The sequence below is a fragment of the Tetrahymena thermophila genome (assembly GCF_000189635.1).
Source record: "Tetrahymena thermophila SB210 genomic scaffold scf_8254664, whole genome shotgun sequence".
NCBI classification, from domain to species: domain Eukaryota; phylum Ciliophora; class Oligohymenophorea; order Hymenostomatida; family Tetrahymenidae; genus Tetrahymena; species Tetrahymena thermophila.
The window spans coordinates 284274-301869 of NW_002476431.1; the positions used below are offsets into that span (position 1 = coordinate 284274).

General features: G+C 23.8%; 5 protein-coding genes across 5 annotated transcripts; 2 read left to right on the plus strand and 3 right to left on the minus strand. All coding sequences in view use genetic code 6, as the record gives it.

Annotated features, from left to right (window-relative positions):
• Positions 1-1469: 1469 nt before the first annotated feature.
• Positions 1470-4847, minus strand: TTHERM_00522520 (kelch motif protein; the record flags this gene model as incomplete). The annotated part of the gene is made up of 2 exons (XM_001014430.2): positions 1470-2185; positions 2243-4847. The coding sequence occupies 2 exons, from the start codon at positions 4845-4847 to the stop codon at positions 1470-1472; spliced, it is 3321 nt and encodes a 1106-aa protein (XP_001014430.2).
• Positions 4848-5746: 899 nt separating this feature from the next.
• TTHERM_00522530 (cyclic nucleotide-binding domain protein) lies at positions 5747-10141 on the minus strand (the record flags this gene model as incomplete). Its single annotated transcript, XM_001014431.2, has 4 exons — positions 5747-8584; positions 8629-9596; positions 9792-9990; positions 10052-10141. The coding sequence occupies 4 exons, from the start codon at positions 10139-10141 to the stop codon at positions 5747-5749; spliced, it is 4095 nt and encodes a 1364-aa protein (XP_001014431.2).
• A 622-nt stretch (positions 10142-10763) lies between these two features.
• Positions 10764-11487, plus strand: TTHERM_00522540 (nucleoside triphosphate pyrophosphohydrolase; the record flags this gene model as incomplete). The annotated part of the gene is made up of 4 exons (XM_001014432.2): positions 10764-10930; positions 10991-11193; positions 11247-11325; positions 11376-11487. The coding sequence occupies exons 1-4, from the start codon at positions 10824-10826 to the stop codon at positions 11485-11487; spliced, it is 501 nt and encodes a 166-aa protein (XP_001014432.1). The 5' UTR covers positions 10764-10823.
• Positions 11488-11616: 129 nt separating this feature from the next.
• TTHERM_00522550 (mini-chromosome maintenance replisome factor) lies at positions 11617-13841 on the minus strand (the record flags this gene model as incomplete). The annotated part of the gene is made up of 5 exons (XM_001014433.2): positions 11617-12012; positions 12069-12140; positions 12221-13492; positions 13586-13642; positions 13746-13841. The coding sequence occupies 5 exons, from the start codon at positions 13839-13841 to the stop codon at positions 11617-11619; spliced, it is 1893 nt and encodes a 630-aa protein (XP_001014433.2).
• Positions 13842-14675: 834 nt separating this feature from the next.
• TTHERM_000522559 (hypothetical protein) lies at positions 14676-14981 on the plus strand (the record flags this gene model as incomplete). Its single annotated transcript, XM_012797323.1, has 1 exon — positions 14676-14981. One exon carries the CDS (start codon positions 14676-14678, stop codon positions 14979-14981), a length of 306 nt encoding a protein of 101 aa, XP_012652777.1.
• Positions 14982-17596: the final 2615 nt, after the last annotated feature.

A 17596-nucleotide genomic window follows, 5' to 3' on the forward strand; every position in this document is an offset into this window, starting at 1 on the left:
GAAATATATAAAGACCCCTAATTTTATTTCCTTAACTTGTTTAATTATTCGAGGCAAATAGCTTGTTTAGAAATTTGTTGAAATTAATCAAACATATTTGAATAAATGACCTATTTATTGTTATACGTAATCTATTTATTTGGTTAGGTTTCCCTTTTAAAAACGAATTTCTACTAAATAATTAAAGGTAGACATTTGATAACTTGCATACAAGTGTAGGTATCCTTATTTATAAATACCCTGTAAGCGAGTAAAAATTAATATATCAAATTTATTTCTTTTATAAGAAAACTTCATTCTTGTTAAAACTATCCACCATTAAAAAATTTTTTAAACTGTGTAAATAGTTATGAGCAAATTTAGAATAAGCGGTAAATATTTAGCTATTAATCTAAATGATGCTATTTATATCATAAACATCACCATAGTATTTCCTAATTTAAAAATTTTTTATTCTGATAAAATTGAAATAAATTGTTTGTTTTAAAAAAACACTGAAATTTAAAATAAAAAACTATTATAGAATTAATAAAATTTTTATTTCTATTGTTCTAATGGTCCCTAAAAAGTAGATTTTATGGCTTCAACTAAAGAATCTAAAATATTAAAAAATATATTTTTCAAATATGAAAAGCAACCATCTAAAAATTGTCTACTTTACAGTTCAAACAATAAATTTTGATCATAATTACACACAAATCAAAGAAGAAATTAAAAGTTAAGTAAATTTAAAATTGGGAGGTACTTTCAATTTAAAGTAAATTCAAGCTAGAAAAAAATTTAGTTTTTATTAGCAAAACTTTAAGTTAAAATATTTAATTCAATTGATAGCTTATTTTTTTTAAGAATATTTTCAACATTTTTGCATTTGCTTTATATTAATAGGAGTATATTTAAAATAAAGAAATCAAGTTAAAAGGCAAATTTATTTATTTTATTTTAAAAATTTGAATACTTTTTTAATCAGTAATTGCCTTAAGATGTTATACATAAACTACCATACATTAAATGAAAATGATTAAAATGAAGAAGAAGTAAAGATAAATAAAAAGCTTGTACTATCGATTTTTTAAAAAATAATAAATTAATTAGGTAAAAATTTTTCTTCTTACATGCATAACAAGACTAGTGCATATAAATTAAAAGTAAAAATTTAAGTGAAGATTACAGATCATTTAATATAATAGAAGAATATTAAATTATTATTGAAGAAAAAGGAAAAAAAATTTCATAATCTTACTTTTGTTTTATATTAACTATTAATTTTTAATTTTTATCAAATTTGTTTGTTTGTTTAATAAAATTTTTTTATTTATAGCTTTTATTGAAGAAAAAGAAAAAATATATTTCATAATATTACTTATGATTTATATAAACTGTAATTTTTATATTTTAATAAATTTGTTTGTTTGTTTAATATAATTTGATTATTTATTTATTTATTAATAACTTTTTTTTCCAAAATTTTTTCATCCATCTTTTTTTTTCAAAATTGATAATGGAAGAGGTAAATATGTTTTTTAAGGAGCTTGTAGAGGAATATGAGACTAGAATCTATTGACTTGCAGATTATTTGTGCTTTGAGATTTTTATGGAGGCTTCCACTTTTCTTCAGGCTAATCTGTATGAGGTGCATTTCTTAATTCATCTAAGTTTTTTTTAATAATACGTTCTTATTCTGGGTCTATTAAGAATACTCTATCTTTCATTTTTTACATACTTAAGGCATTATTAGGCTATTGAGTAGATTGTTAATTACTTTCTTTTTAGTCTCCTTTTTACATGAGCTCTAGTAGTAATGGGTCCTCCATTTTAATCTGTTGCTTTGAAGTTAATTCTTAGTGATAGCTTAAACTATAATTTTACTATCTTTTTAATTTAAATACTATCATTTGATCAAATTCCACAATTTCGATATTTCCTTTTAAGAAACCTTTATCATTAAGTCCTCCAAAAACAATTAACTATTTATGGTTGATGCATGTGCTATGCATAGCACGAGGCTGCTTCCTATTTCCTTCTAAATTGACTTGAATCCACTCTAAATTCTTTAAGTTTAATACATGCAAGTCATCATAATATTTTGTGTAGTTCTGACTTTCAAATTTTCCTCCATATATGACAACAATCGACATATTATACATGTAGTTCAATGAATGTCCGCACCTTCTGTCTGGAGATTTACCTATTTAAAAAAAAAAAAGCAATAATTTAATTAAAGTCATTTTAAATTAAAAATTACCTATTGTGTTTAGTTCTATCCAAACAGGAGGATTTCCATTCTGCTTTAATACAAACATTTTATTTTTGATATAGTTATTAGTTGAATCTACACCACCAAAAAGATATAATCCTTCTTCTTTAATAAAAGATGGCACAGCATTGTTGTTTGTAAACTTTTTTTCTTTGTGAGAGTTGCCATTTTGATTGAGAAGATTATAATATCCGTTACCAAGTATATTTATAGAGCTAGAATTTTCATCTTCTGATACAAAGCAGCATGCATGGTAAGCAATTCCTTAAGTAAATGGATGTACGTATTTATTATGAACTACATGTATATTTATCCATCTAAAAGTGTTTATGTCTAACACATAAAAATCCTCTAAAGCTCTCCCTTCAGAGTTTAATCCTCCTATAACTACCATATGTTTTTAGCCAACCATCGTGGAAGTGTGATTTCTTCTAGCCTCTATTATTTCACCTCTTCCTATGTGAGCTCTCCATTCATATGTTGACATATCGAACGATATTAAATCATTTAAGCAATTTCTGTGATGAGGACGTAGCTTTTACCTTTATTGCCCAGCTTGATGACTTGGGTCATTACTCAAAATTTCTCCACCAAATATTAAAAGCTTAGTCCTTCGATATATTTCTACTGTTGTATGATTATACCTTTATGAAAAGTTATCTTTTCCATACAAGTATTTGTTAAATAAATCTTCATAGTCTTGCTATTTTTCCTTCTCTGTTTTTTCTACTGAGTTTTCTTTTTGCTTCTTTAAACTAGGAGTGCTACTTCCCTAATTTTATCCATTTAATTGCAAATTGTAGATTAAAGAGTTTCTTTTACTAATTTTGCTAATCCTTCTTTCTTTATTCATTTTTCTTTTATTAATTTCTTCCTTGTAGTCTTCTTACTCTTACCTTTTCAATTCTTAGATATGTTTTAGAGTATCATATAAATAGCTTTCAGCATCAATAACCAAGACATCTTTTACCATGTCAGAAGATATTCCGCCAATTAATATCATCTCTCTTTTACCATCATAGCCTGCTATATTTAAAGTTGCTCCTATCCTAGGCTACGGTTTCCACGTATCTTAATCGTTATCTATCCAACAGCAAATAATAGAAGGACGCTAAATTGCGAACTCTCTTTCATTGTTTATTGCTGTGTTTTTTTTATCTTACACTACTTACTAAGTATCTAATGACTCTACTATATTATGCTTATTGTAAACACGAGTTTTTTTAGATATTTTATCTATCTGCTACTAATTTGTTTATATTTTTTCGTATGCATCATTATAAACTTACTACTCTATTTAGAATATCTTAGCATCATAAACATTTTGTGAATATCTGTTTTAATTTAATTGCAATTCTATTTCATCTTTCATAGTCAGGTCCATCATAGAGCTATTCTACATATGTTTATTTCCCATCTTAGGAAGAAACCCATTTTTTTTATGGTTAATGTTATCATCTAACACTGAAAGACTCCCAACTCCTCTTCCACTTTTATCAGTATTGCTTTCATGAAATTCCTCTTTATTAATTCCTGTTTAGTTGGACACTATTTTTAAATGGAGATTATTAACAAGTTTAGTTTTATCAAATCCGTTCAGTTGTTTTGATTAAAAATGAGTTTTAAAAACACTTTCGATTTCATGTTTATTTTAATTTTTTGATTGCTTTTAGATATTATTTGAGTTTATTTATTTATTTGTTAAATGCAACTTTTGTGGCGCATCTAAAGAAGATCCTCTGATATTTTTATTTGTTTTCTTTTTACTTTCATGAATTCCAAGATGTTCATAATCCTAACTTAGATCTTCTTATTCTTTATTACTTGTATTTTTGTGGTCATCTTGTTAAAGCTGTTACTTCTTTTATATAAACTGGGTAACCATTTATGAATTTATTTATTCATGGTCAGCCCAAATTTTTTTAAAGGGAACAAAACTCTTATCTTATTCCCAAAATTTTTCAGGGATGAGAATAACTTCATTATTATCACGCTTTTTGTAGAATGTTGTGTATACTTACTCTTAAGACCACTTCTTATTAGTAGATGTTAAAGTAGAAAAAAAATTTGGATTAGATTAGTAGGCGTTCTCTCTTCCACTTAAATGTGATGTATTTGCTCCTCTATGTCCAATCATCTCTATACCTAACTTAATATCGTGTGATGAGTGATATTTAGGATTAGAATTCAAATAAGTTGAAGAGCCAAATTATTATAAACTTGAAGATGATGAAACTTTTACCCCACTCACGTTTATCGAAGAAGAATTGTGATTATGACTCATTTGATGACGAGGATATATGATTAAGTCTTCATTCATATAAAACCCTTAAGAGCTCTTGAGATCTGGTTCATTTTGGTGATTTTAAAAAGGTTTAATCAACTAATTTAACTAACCTTTTTTCTTTAGAGTCAATTTACCACTTCCTATTAAAGGACTTGATGAAATTTAAGACTTATTTTTGTAGTTACTTAAATCTCTTTCCCTATTTCCTAAATTTTTTTATTGTCCATCTTTATTTTCGGACTTTTAATCTTGTTAAAATGCTACACTTTTTGTATTATTAAGGTTATTTACACTATTGCTAGCCATTTAGAGCAAAAAAATATTCTCAGTTGTTCAGTTCTTATGCTAAAATATTTTTTTATTTTCAACTGAATCAATTTTTTTAATAATATGAATTATTTATATATCAATTTATCTCTTGATATGTGTAATTTATTTTTTTTCGCTGATTCTTTATAATATCAATCAATGATTATCTTTTGTGTGTTATATAATTTTTGTTACAAGAAAAGTTATAAAGTTGCTAAAAACAAAAAATTACAATCATAAATTTAAGATACTTGAATTAATTTATGTTAATATTTTCAATAGCATAACTTGGATTATATTTTTAAATTAATTAAAAATAAGATTTAAATTCGCTTTATAAAATATTTTATTTCAGAATTTACAAATAGTTCATTAATTATTAATTGATTAAATGAGCATCATAAATTTATATTTTTTTTAAATATTAGTTACATATTTTTTTATTATAATTAACAGAAACAGAAATAGGAAACATGATATAATTAATTTATTTGCTTGCCAAACCTCTAAAATTTTATTTGAAAATTTGTTTGTAAGATTATATTTTTATAATCATATTATACTCTAAGTTCTCGTTAATTATTATTGAAAATAATATAGGTTACTGATTATTTTTTTTCAACTAAAAATTTATAAAATTTCAAATAAAAAATTTTGAGTTTTAAATTAAAATTCAATAAAAATAAAGTAAATTAAATTTATTTGTAAAATACTTTAAAATTATTTTATGAATATTTATTTATATAAATTCAATATTAATATAAGATAAATATTTATGCGATAATAAAAATATTTAAATTATTTGTTAGTTTTTGCAAAAAAAATCAAATTTAAATTTTATGAAACAAAACTGATTAACAAATTAACAAAAAAATAGTGTAAACTTTTAATTTTAATCAATATTTAGTTTTTTATATTAGATTAGATAGGAAAGTATTTATATTAGATTGAGATTACATTTAGTTAACAGATTCTTAAATATTAGACTTATTCTTTATTGATTTACCTAATAACTATTCTTACAAAAGTTATTTTTTGTTTTAAATATTCGCAAAACTTAGAGAGTTTTATTTTTATTAGCAATTAATTTATTATTACTAAAATATTTTACTAACGTTAATTGATTATGTTAATTAATGAAAAGCTCTTTTTTACTATTTAGATGTAGACTTTGAAGGAGATAATGATGATAAATTTGCTTTTTTATTAATGAAGTAACCTTAATTTGTAAAGGAGTTGTTAGCAGATACTACATGTGAAGGAATTTATTCAGTTGGACTATTAACATTTGTATAGAAACCATTTTAAGCAGCTAATATATTAGCTGTACTTCCAAACTTTCTTTCATTTGATTTAGCAGATTAATTAATTTAGTAGTATTACTATTACTAAATTTTTTGATCATTTAACACTTTAAATTTACATTAATGACTTCTCTTTAACATCTAATTTAATAATTAAGCGTTTAAACGTTAGTTTTCAGAATTTAATGAAGTATAATAGCTGTTACTTTTATTCTATAAATCTTTATAACTTCCATCTTATTACATATTTTTTTATTTTTGAATGCATTCATTATCCTTATTATATATATCTTAAAAATTATTAGCTGTTTGTTGTTGTTGTTACTGCTGCTATATATTTTACTAATTTTATAGGTTCTGCTTTTAATGATTAAAAATGCTGCTATTCTTTCTTTTTAAATCTATGTATTGCTACAAATTTAAAATATTTATGGCATGCATTTATTCATTTTGTTAATCTTCTTTTTGGTTTCTGTTTAGAGAAGTGTTTGATGATATAGGATTTACCAAAGACGATTTTCTTGAATGCAAAAACTTTTAAATTTTATCTTTGAAGTTATATTCAATATTATTTTTTTTAATATAATGATCATCTGACTAGCCTAATTATTAACTTTATAATAATTATTTTTGATTGGTTTACAATTTTTCTATTTTTTCTAAATTACTAAAGCTATTTAAATTACTATATATTTGATTCAAATTTGCCAACGATTTAATTGAAGGAGATCCTATCTAGTTATCTCCTCCTTAAAATTACACCTTTTGCAAGTTTTATTCTTCATTATTCAATTGTATAAACTCTAACTAAGTTGGCTGTGCTTGTTAAAATTCTTATATTGGGGATTAATTGGTTGGAGATTTTAAGGAGTACTTTCTTTTTATTGGAGAAGAAGATATATTTTTTGTTAAACTTATTTATTATGACTAATCTATTTGTTTATCTAAATTAATTTTGTATAAATTGTATTTTCTATTTTCTTTCTGCTGAGAAATGGCGTACTTTAACTTTGAGTTCATTGATTATGTTTTTAAAAGCTTTCTTTAATTTCTATTGTCTTAATTTTTCAGATTGTTTGAATCATTATGAAAAACTTATTCAATTTATAATAATTTTTCATTATTTTATAAATTTATTTCTAAAGGCTAAATCTCATCCACTAAAGATGAAACTGATGCATGGAATTCATTTATTTTAGATAATGATTATTGTTATTACTGAATTTAAGAATTGTCAATTTATGATTAACTGTTTATAGTAAACAATTTTGGTTAACTATTTGCTCTTTTTTATATTTTTAAGTGTCTATTTAAAAGAAGCGATTATTACTGATTTTCATTATTTATACCTTAATTATTTGTTATATTTTGTAATTTCTTAACTTAACCTTATAAAATTTTAGATGGAGAAAAGTTATGGTTCTAGTTTTGATTTGTGATTTCTGTATTTTGTAAAAGTTAATTTTAAAATGTAGGTGATTGTACTTATTATGAGAAAGTGTCAACTACAGATGAGTGTTATTATTCTTATTTCAATTATAGCTTATTTAATTTTAACACTTTTCTATGAAAAATGGGACTAGCTTCATCAACATTAATAGGTTATCCAAAAAAAAAATTATCTTTATCTAATGGAGAAAGAGGAGAATTCTATGATCTCATTTGTGTTGATTGAACTTAAGTACTCTTATCTGTATCAATTGGCATGGGGATCAAAGGAATTGGAGAAGTTGACTTCATTCCATTCCTTTTTGTTACTGAAGTAACAGAAGGCGGCCTATAATTTTTTTATTTTTAGGTGGGAGATTTAGATTGTTTTCTTTCGTTTTCTGTTGAGTCATCTCGAAACAAGTCTATTTACAAATATTATCTTGGGATTTGAGAACTGCTAAAAAAGAATTTATTAGGAGATGGAAGAGCTGTGTGAGATTACTTGTTATTATTATTTAAAACAGGAGATAATTAAGAACTGCTACCTTTTTTATCCTTCCTTTCATTCAATTAAAGTTTTAAATTTTCTTTTAACTTTTTTATATCATTTGCTCTATTTAACACAGGCGAGGATGAATTGCTCTAAATAAGATGGTCTGAAAAAGAATCTATTTATATTTCTTTAATACTTTTCTGGTTCTCTAACAAAAAGTCTTTCACTTCTTATTTCTGACTATTTAATATTTTGTTTTTTTCATATTAATCAAGAGTTTATTATATTTTAGATTTTTAGACCAAGACCCAGCTCTTTTTTACTGAGCATTGTAAAACAAGTTGTTCAACAATTTAAGGGACTATATTTTCACATAATCTAAAGTCATTTAAATGTATTCCAAAGACTTGCGTTTCCTCTAAAGTTCTAACTGTAAATAGTCTCTCTTCTAATTTATCAATTACTTCGAATTCTCCAAAAAAATTCCCTTTACCTGTTTCATATATCTTTTTAAAATGTAAACATAATTTATTGTAAAAATAATACTTACCACTTACTTCTTCTTTTATTTCTTTTATGCCAATGGATTTTAGTTTAGATAATTAGATTGATCAGTTTATAAGCTGTCATCTGATATTTCTACTCTCCCACTTAAAATAATATACATTTTATCTACTGCTTACCCTCTTTTCCATACTGTATAATTCTAAGGAAAAGTTTAATATTAAAAAAAAGAAATGAATTTCTTCAGCTTATTTATACTAGAATTATCAAACACTGACAAAAAAAGTTGATATTTTTATTATTTAATAGAATTTTTTTTATTAAGAGGAGACTAAGGATCATCATCTTACTCATCCTCATTTGAGATTTTTTATTAAAAAACTTTTAGATAATCCAATTTTGAAATTTCTAATACATAAAATTCTTCACTTTTTACTACTACTGTTGTCATTCTACAAGAGTCTTCTTTCACAGCAGATTTCCCAAAAAGTTCACCAGAATTCAAATAAATATCTAGCTAAAACTTAAATGTGTAGGTCTAATTGTCAAAATATAAGTCTTTCAACTCAGGATTTTAAAGTTAATTTTACAATAAAAGTTTAAAACCAGTGAGTTTCATTAATTAAGACTAAGATTTTTTTAGTATTTAAAATTTTGAGTTATTTAAACATGTTTATTATAGTTTTTTAATTGGACTTTGTTAGAAGTTGTTATTAAGGCTTTCATTTTTATTTATGCTGTTGAATTCTGAAATAGTTAAATCATCTTAACTTTTAACTTTTAAGTTCGTACTAAACAGATCTCCTAACTAAGATACCTAGCTTCTCCTATTCATAATTTACTAAATTTTAAGGTCTGTCTTTGAACCCACATTGGAATTTGATTTAAAAATATTCACAACTTGTAATTTTAATTTATTCTCCTAAATTTCCTTTTGCAAATCATTTTATTCTTTTGGCTTTAATTACATAGCTTCTCCTTTTATTACTAAATAAACCCTTTGTGCATCCTCCCCTATATTAAAAGAGAAAAAATAAGTTGTTTACACATTTTTTTTAATAATAGTTTGAATTTAGAAAATATGCTTCTGCTACGTAGTAATGATAAAACTACTGAAAACATATAAAATAATATTATAATAAGCTTGATTTATAGTCATATTAAAAGTATCTATTTTGCAGTTAATATAATAATTTTTAAACTTTTTACCAAAATGATAAATAAACTCCCCTTTCTTATATGTTTTCAAATGCCATTTAGGAATCGATTTAATAATTTAACTGAGTATTTCTTCTTTTTGTTATCCATCATATTTTGGATTCGCAAGCTCTGATTTCTACAAAATCTTAGAAATTTAATTTGCATTCTCTGTTTTGTTAGAGTCATTTTAAAATAAATCAATAAGAATCTATATTAATAAAGTAATGATTTAGGGCTTAAAAAATAAATTTATCAAGACAAAAATTTACTCCAAAAACTTATTCCCTCTGTTTTATTTCCTCTCTGTTTTTTTCTTTAAAATCCAAAAAATCAGTATCGTTTTCGATAAGAGAATCCATAATAGAGATATTTTATAAAATATTATAAATTTTTGATTATAAAAAATTAAGACAAAATCAATTTTTGGATTTTTATTTATTTGTTAATTAGCTAATTTGCGATTGTAATCTCTTTAGATTATTGAATTTGTGGATATGAATCTTTAAGTAAAACAAAAAAAATTGGCTCTATTAAATCAATCAAAATAATATTTTTTGTTAACTATGATAGTATATTTAAAAGTATCATTTAAAAAGAATTATTTAGATTCAGTAAATTCCAAATCAGAAAATCAGGAATTTTAATTAATATAATTCATAGAAAGAGAACCTAAAAGATTTTATACATTAAAAAATAAAACATAAAAATTGACTCAAATTTGTAAATAAAAAAGTAGAATTCAATAGTTTACATTAAAATTGATGATTTATTAATATTGTAAATTTTTGCTAATATTAAAATGTAAAATTTTTTTCATACTTTATTTTTTAAATAAAATTTAAAATATTATTTATCCTTTTTTTAAAAAACATTTTAGGAAAATTTAGTAAAATTAATTGATTAAATCTTTTTTAATTATTCATAATTTTATATGGTCATGCTTAACTTTTTTTTATTGAGATTATATATCTATTTTTATACTTCTATACATTTAAAATTAAAAAATATAATAACACTATTAATTATTCAATCTTAAAAATAATGGAAAATCAATCAAATTCTAAGTAAAATTAATAAGAGCATACTTTCACTGAAGGTCTCTCTTTTGAAGGATTTAGATAAATTATGAAAAAATTCGCAAACGATCGGTATTTTTTGTTTTTTTAGTTGAATAAATGATGTTACATACTTTTCTTTATAATAATCAGTGATTGGAATTAATATCATACTCCTAGAAATTTATTGCTAGCTTTTACAGGAGAAGTAGGAGAGTTATGTGAGCTATTTTAATGGAAAGGAGAGGTAAGTGAAGGACTTCCTGAATTCTCTGAAGAGGAAAAAATTAGAGTAGGAGAGGAGATGGCAGATTGCCTAGCATATCTTACTAGGTTAGCAGACCAATGCAAAATAGGTATTCACAAAAAATAATAACTACCGTTAAATTAAATTGATTCTGTTTAATAGATTTAACTTAAGCAATATTGAGGAAAATGGAAATGAATGCAAAAAAATATCCAGTTGAAAAATGTAAAGGAAAAAGCGAGTAAAATTAAAAATTCTTTTTAAAATTATAATTTTTATTTTTTTTTAAAGCAAATATACTTCTTATCAAGAGATGAAAGAATAGCCTCAAGGAGAAAATTAATAAAATTAGTAGGAATAATTAAATATTTAACAATAATAACCCGAATAAAAAATCGAATGAAATAAAATATCTTTCTTTTACAGTATATAAATTATGTTGTTAAATTGTAACATTACAAAATTAATTAATTAATAGTGGTAATAATAACTTATTTGTAAATTAATTGATGCATCAAAAATAATTTTTTATTCATTTTTATTACCAAATTTTGATATCTTTCATTGTTCTTTTAATACGATTTTCTTCAAGCTTTTTAATCTCTAAATAGTCTTCGATGGTAGCAATCTTTTTCAATTTAGAAGCAGCATTTAATCTGCAAAGTTAAATCCATCTTTCAAGAGATTCTTAATTAATTATTATTTCCTTATTAAGGATATTTTCTTTGGCTTATTGCTTTCTCTTTTCAACAAAATCTATTTAGATGTTATTAGCTACTTCTTCATCAAGTTAAACAGTCAAGGCTTGATTCTTACTTTCAAGAATATATTTACGAATTTAATTGAGGAAATTGTTATCATTAAGTATATCAAAAGTAAATAATGTGCTTTATTTACTTTCTTCGTCAATATCTTCCTCCAGCTTAATCTATCAATCAATATGGATATTTTTATAAAAGCTGTTATATAATTAATATGTTTTACCTATATGTCTTTATAGAGTAGTCCCTTACCATCAGAAAGTATTACTCCACTTACATCAGTCTCTACAAAACCCTATTTAGACAATATTTTAGATTTAAAAATTATTTTCTATTTTAAATAATACAATTTTTATTCTTATTTTGATTTCTTACTTTATAAAACTCAGACTCAAATGGAACTCTCAAATCTTAGAAAAAGTTTATCATATTTTTAACATTATGAACTCCCTTTTAATCAAGTTAACCCTACTACAAAGAAGTTTCATCACAAATAATAAAGTGCTTAGTCTCTTTAGGCAACTATAAAGATCCGTAGGAAATCTTTCCTGAGCTACTGGATTTGGGTTAAAGGTATTATGCATTTAAATACTTCAAAGTGAAAGGAATGGAAACTGAATATACGAGTATTGATTGAAGAAAATCATTTAAAGTTTCACTAATTTTTGCTCCACTGCTTAATTTTTATGAAGTATTTAGTAAATTTAAAAATAAATTTCCATAATGCTTTTCGTCTTTGCTTAAGTTAACAGAAGAAATCAGAGTCATCAACAGATAGAAAGCTGATATTTAATCATTTCCTAAAATTTTAGTTAAAGCCTCTAACAAAACTTGACGTTGTGCTTATGTAGAGACTTCCAAATTAGAAAGTTGCTTAATTGAGCTAGAATAAATATCACTATAGGAAATAACCTAGCTTGAAAGTACATGAATACGAGGGATAAGTCTTTCTGGATATAGGTAGCTTATTCTATCAAAACTCTCATATTAATCATCGTCTCCTACTTCTTCTTATTGATTTATTTCATGCTCATTTTCATCACTTAACGAGTTCAAATTATAGCTTAGAATACCTGTAACTTTAACTATTTGGTTTAGCTTTGGATTTTAGCTTTATTCCTAATTATAATATTTTAAAATACAAGGGAATGCATGAAGAGAGTCATCTTTATCAGATTCGTAATTAAATAAGCCGATTTATTAGAGTTTTGGAGCATATTTACTAATATCATCAAGTGAGGATACTTGTATTCCTTGATAGCTTACATGATGAGCTTCTTTCTTTTCTAATCCAATTTCTTCCTATCCTTAATTATTTTTATTTTAACCTACTAACTTAGACCATTTATTTTGGTTAGGAATAGGTATGGCATAATATATCTATCTATCACCGAGTGCAGAAACAATATTTTCATTGAATTCATCTTGATGTTCATTTGGTAAATTCTATGATGTTATTGTATCGTGATACTTAAAAACTTCGATAGCTGAATCTATATTTCCGTTTTTAACTTGTTCTGCATCAATAGCTGCAATTGCATACATTTCAGGATTGAACATACTTTAAATCATATAAGTGAATTCAACCAATTAACCATCTGCTTGCTTCAGATCATTCAAAGATCTTAAACTTTCTAAACAAATTGCCTTTTATAATTTTGAAAATGTTATTTAAAGATAAAACTGATGGAGCTAATTTCAAATTGATCTAACTAATCCTCAATATAAATTATTTATTACTTTTTTGTTTTAAAGAAGCTAATCTAATTGAATATCAACATCATTAATTTTTGCCAACTATTTCAATAAAATTAAGTTAAAACTAGAAACCAAAAACAATTTTATAATTTTATGAATAGTTGATTAATAGATTTTTTATGCTAAATTTCATATTTATTACATCACTTAGAATGTTTGGATTGCTTTTGACAACTTCTGCTATTCTTTTCTATAGTTCAACCTAAATATTTTTAGCAAAGCTTTATTATGAATCCATTTCCTACTATGCTTTTAAGTTTTTTTCCAATAATATCTCCTATCAGTTAAAATTTCCTAAGAATATTTTTATTGATTAAAATTAAATCTAAACTTGATTTTTCAATAATTTACCTATATCAAATTGTTTCTAACTAGCTAACTAAAAATACAAAAAAAATAACCTTAAATTCGAATTAAATTAAATATTTTAAAACTTAAAAAATAATTTATTCATTTTTCATCTTAAAAATACTTAAACAACAATAAATTTTAAATGATTTTATTAATTCTAAAAATATTTTCAAAAACTTTTTATTTTTCTAATTTAATAACAAAATATAATTTTTTACTTAAATTAACTCTTTTTGTTGGAAAAAAAATATTTTATTTAAAAACATCTTTATAATTTAATTAAAAAAAAAATTTAATAGAACGATAATAATTTTATTTTAAACTAATTTTATAATTACTGATTCATTTTAGTAGGAGTAGTTGATTATCATTTTATATAATTAATTGATAAATAATATATAAAATACATTTGAATTATATTAAATTTCAAAATGTTATATTACTATTAATTTTAATAAATTAACTAATAAATAATCCTTTATTGTTTAATTTTTATTATTTATATCTTTTAATTTTTAAATTAAATACCAAAAAAAGATACGTGTTGGTTAGTTAGTTATTTAACATATGAGGATTTAGGCTTTCATTTTTTTATTTGTAGCTTTTTTAAATTAAGTCAAAATAGCCAGATTAATTGAATCAAAAGAAGAGCTTTAGGATTAGACTTAGCAATCGTAATATCACAAATATCTCTGGGGTACTTATAGACCAGACTTAATATATGAGTATAGCACTCTAGGTAATGAAGGATTAGCTTTTGGAGTAATTTATCATTCAAATAAAAGATTAGACTTGCAAAAGATAGAAAGATGTCCAACAATAAGCAACCAATAATCAAATGGAAAAAATGGAAATTATAATTAAGGGTATAATTAAAGATAAAAAAATAATATTGGAAAATCAGATAAATGCAGATCTATTACTGCTGATTATGAAAATCTACTAAGATATGAATTAAACTAAAATAATTAATAGCTTAAAGCTGACTATAAATTTCATGATGGCAGCACTTATGTTTAGGAGCTGATTGAGGAGCAAAATGAGATAATAATGAATATAAAAACACTTAAAACAAATTATTCAAGCCTTGAAGATTAATCATGGAGTACATTTATTAATACTTAAAGGTCTTTACCAAAGAAATAGAGCTCAGCTGATTATTTAACTGAGGGATAATTTCTTTAGTATTCAAATGAATAGCTTACAGATGAACAGCTAAAATTAGATCATAGCATTTATTTCTACTTTATTTGTCAAAGTGACTCTATATAATATGTGCCTAATAATCGCTCTAACTTGAAACAAATTAGAGTTATTGATTGTTTTGAGTCAATAAAGCTGAATACACTTTCAAATAGCTAACAAAAACTCAAAATCAAAGTAGCTAATTCTGGAGGAGCGTTTGTAATTGAAGATATTAAAAACTAAGATAATTTCCACTTTGAGTATAGATTAGTTTAAGAACAGTAATTAAACTTTCGCAGTAATGGTAGAGGAGGAAATATGAGAAGAATTTTATAAAATGATTTAATTAACTTTAAAGAAATAAATGATGCTGATAATAACAACATCAATAATTAGAAAGGAAATATTCTTTTTGTAAAAGCTAATGTGAAAAATGTTTAAAAAAGCATATTTAGAATTTCATATGATTCAATTGAAAGAGAACCAATAGCACAAAAAGAACTTATATAATAAATGAAACGTTCTGAAAATGAATTTTTATAATTAATTTAAGCTCGCATTCTATCATCTTATACAGAAGTACCTAAGCCTATACTGTAAATATCTAGCTATGCCCTTAGCAAAATATTAGGAAATATTTACTACATTTCTGATAGTTCTTTTTATCAAGAGTTTATGACTCAAGAATAATATGATAAGTAGACTCAGTAATAGTAATATTAATAGTACACATGCATATCTCAATAATATCCTTTTTTTATGTCCTAATCTTCAATATACTAATATCAATCAACATAAAATTCCGGAAATATTTCTAATTTAAAGCAATTCTATGCTCAAAAAGAAATTTTTGGGATTTCTTAATCAAGATAAGGTGGAAATTTGAGTCCTTCTATATACGATGATGGTTATACAATTTCTATCATATCTGAATGGGATTAATAATTAGCAGAGATGATTTTAAGCAATTGGATTGCTCATAGAAATGTAGAAGGTTTATCTTATATCGATAATCAAAATACGTTAAAAATAATTTCTACTTCATTTTCTTCTATCCATATTAGGCAATAATATTAATCAGCTCCTTCAATAACTTTTTCTATCAACAAACTTTTTAATAAACACATAAAATAACTGAATAATCAATTGCTTAGTTTTAAAAAATAATTTAGAGATGAAATTGAACTTGAGTAGTTCAAAGAAAAGTTAAAAGATTCTATTCATTATGAAAAAGCAATAGAAATTTACGACTATGCAGAAGACATCCTATTTAACCTGCTTTTTTCCTCATAAGATAATTTTAAGCACTCCCACAAGAAAGGAAGCCAGCATCACCATCATAAAAAATCTAAAAATTAGCAGAGGGAAAACAGACTTGATCACCTTAAGTGGTATTAAGATGAATTCACTAATATGTACTCAAGCTCTGGCTTGGATGATTTAATTAGACACTAGCACATGAGAGAAGAGCTAGTTTCTAGTGTAGATTATTTAACATGGTCAATTTTTTTAAGTTAATCTTTAGCACAAATGGCTAACAAGCTTTCAAAAATATCCTAAGATTTGAATGGAGAAATGAAATAATACTAAGAAGTGAGTGAAACTCTATAATAAATGCTAATAGATTAATTAAAAGATGAGAATCATTTTTTTAAAGATAAGATTTAGTAATCTCACTCCAATAGCCATTAACAACCTTTCCTAAGTCCCTCTTTAAATATCATGAATACTTATCCATATATATTTGATGCTAACCATATATTAGCAAAGGCTTAAAGAGATAGCGATCTATATGACGAAGAAGGATAATTAAGTTTCTAATAATAACTAAAAAATTAGTAAGATAATGCCAACTTAAACTTTCTCACTAAAGATCTTTTCACCCTTTACGGGATTGCTAACTCTAATTTAACTCTTAGCTTTTAGTAAATAAAAGAACAAATGAATAATTTTATAGAAAGTGATAATTCATAGAAAGGATGCTATTAATCAGGTGATATTTCTATAATATAAAACTATTTAGTCTTGAGAAAACTATCCAAAGATGGGTAATCTGATGATTCAATAAAAAAAATTTACAGAGAAATATACAATAATTTATTAGTGAATGTGATAAAACAATATGACGATTTTGGAGAAATTTATGAAGTTTATTCTAGAAAAGATGGTAAACTGTATAAAAAGTGCAGATAAATTCCAGCTCTTTCAGTTTTTTTACTAATTTTAAATTAAGATTACTAATTAATTACAATTTAATGAAAATTTTTTCTTATTTTTTTTATAATTTAATTTTTAATTGTAATGAAAATGTTTTAAATGCATTTTAATTTAACTTGTCTGTACATTTGTTAAAAATTTTAAATTATTTTGATATTATTTGTTATTTTTAGTAAGTAATTTAATAAAAATCATTCATTTACATTTATTCCTTTTATCTCGTTTAATAAAATTAAAAAT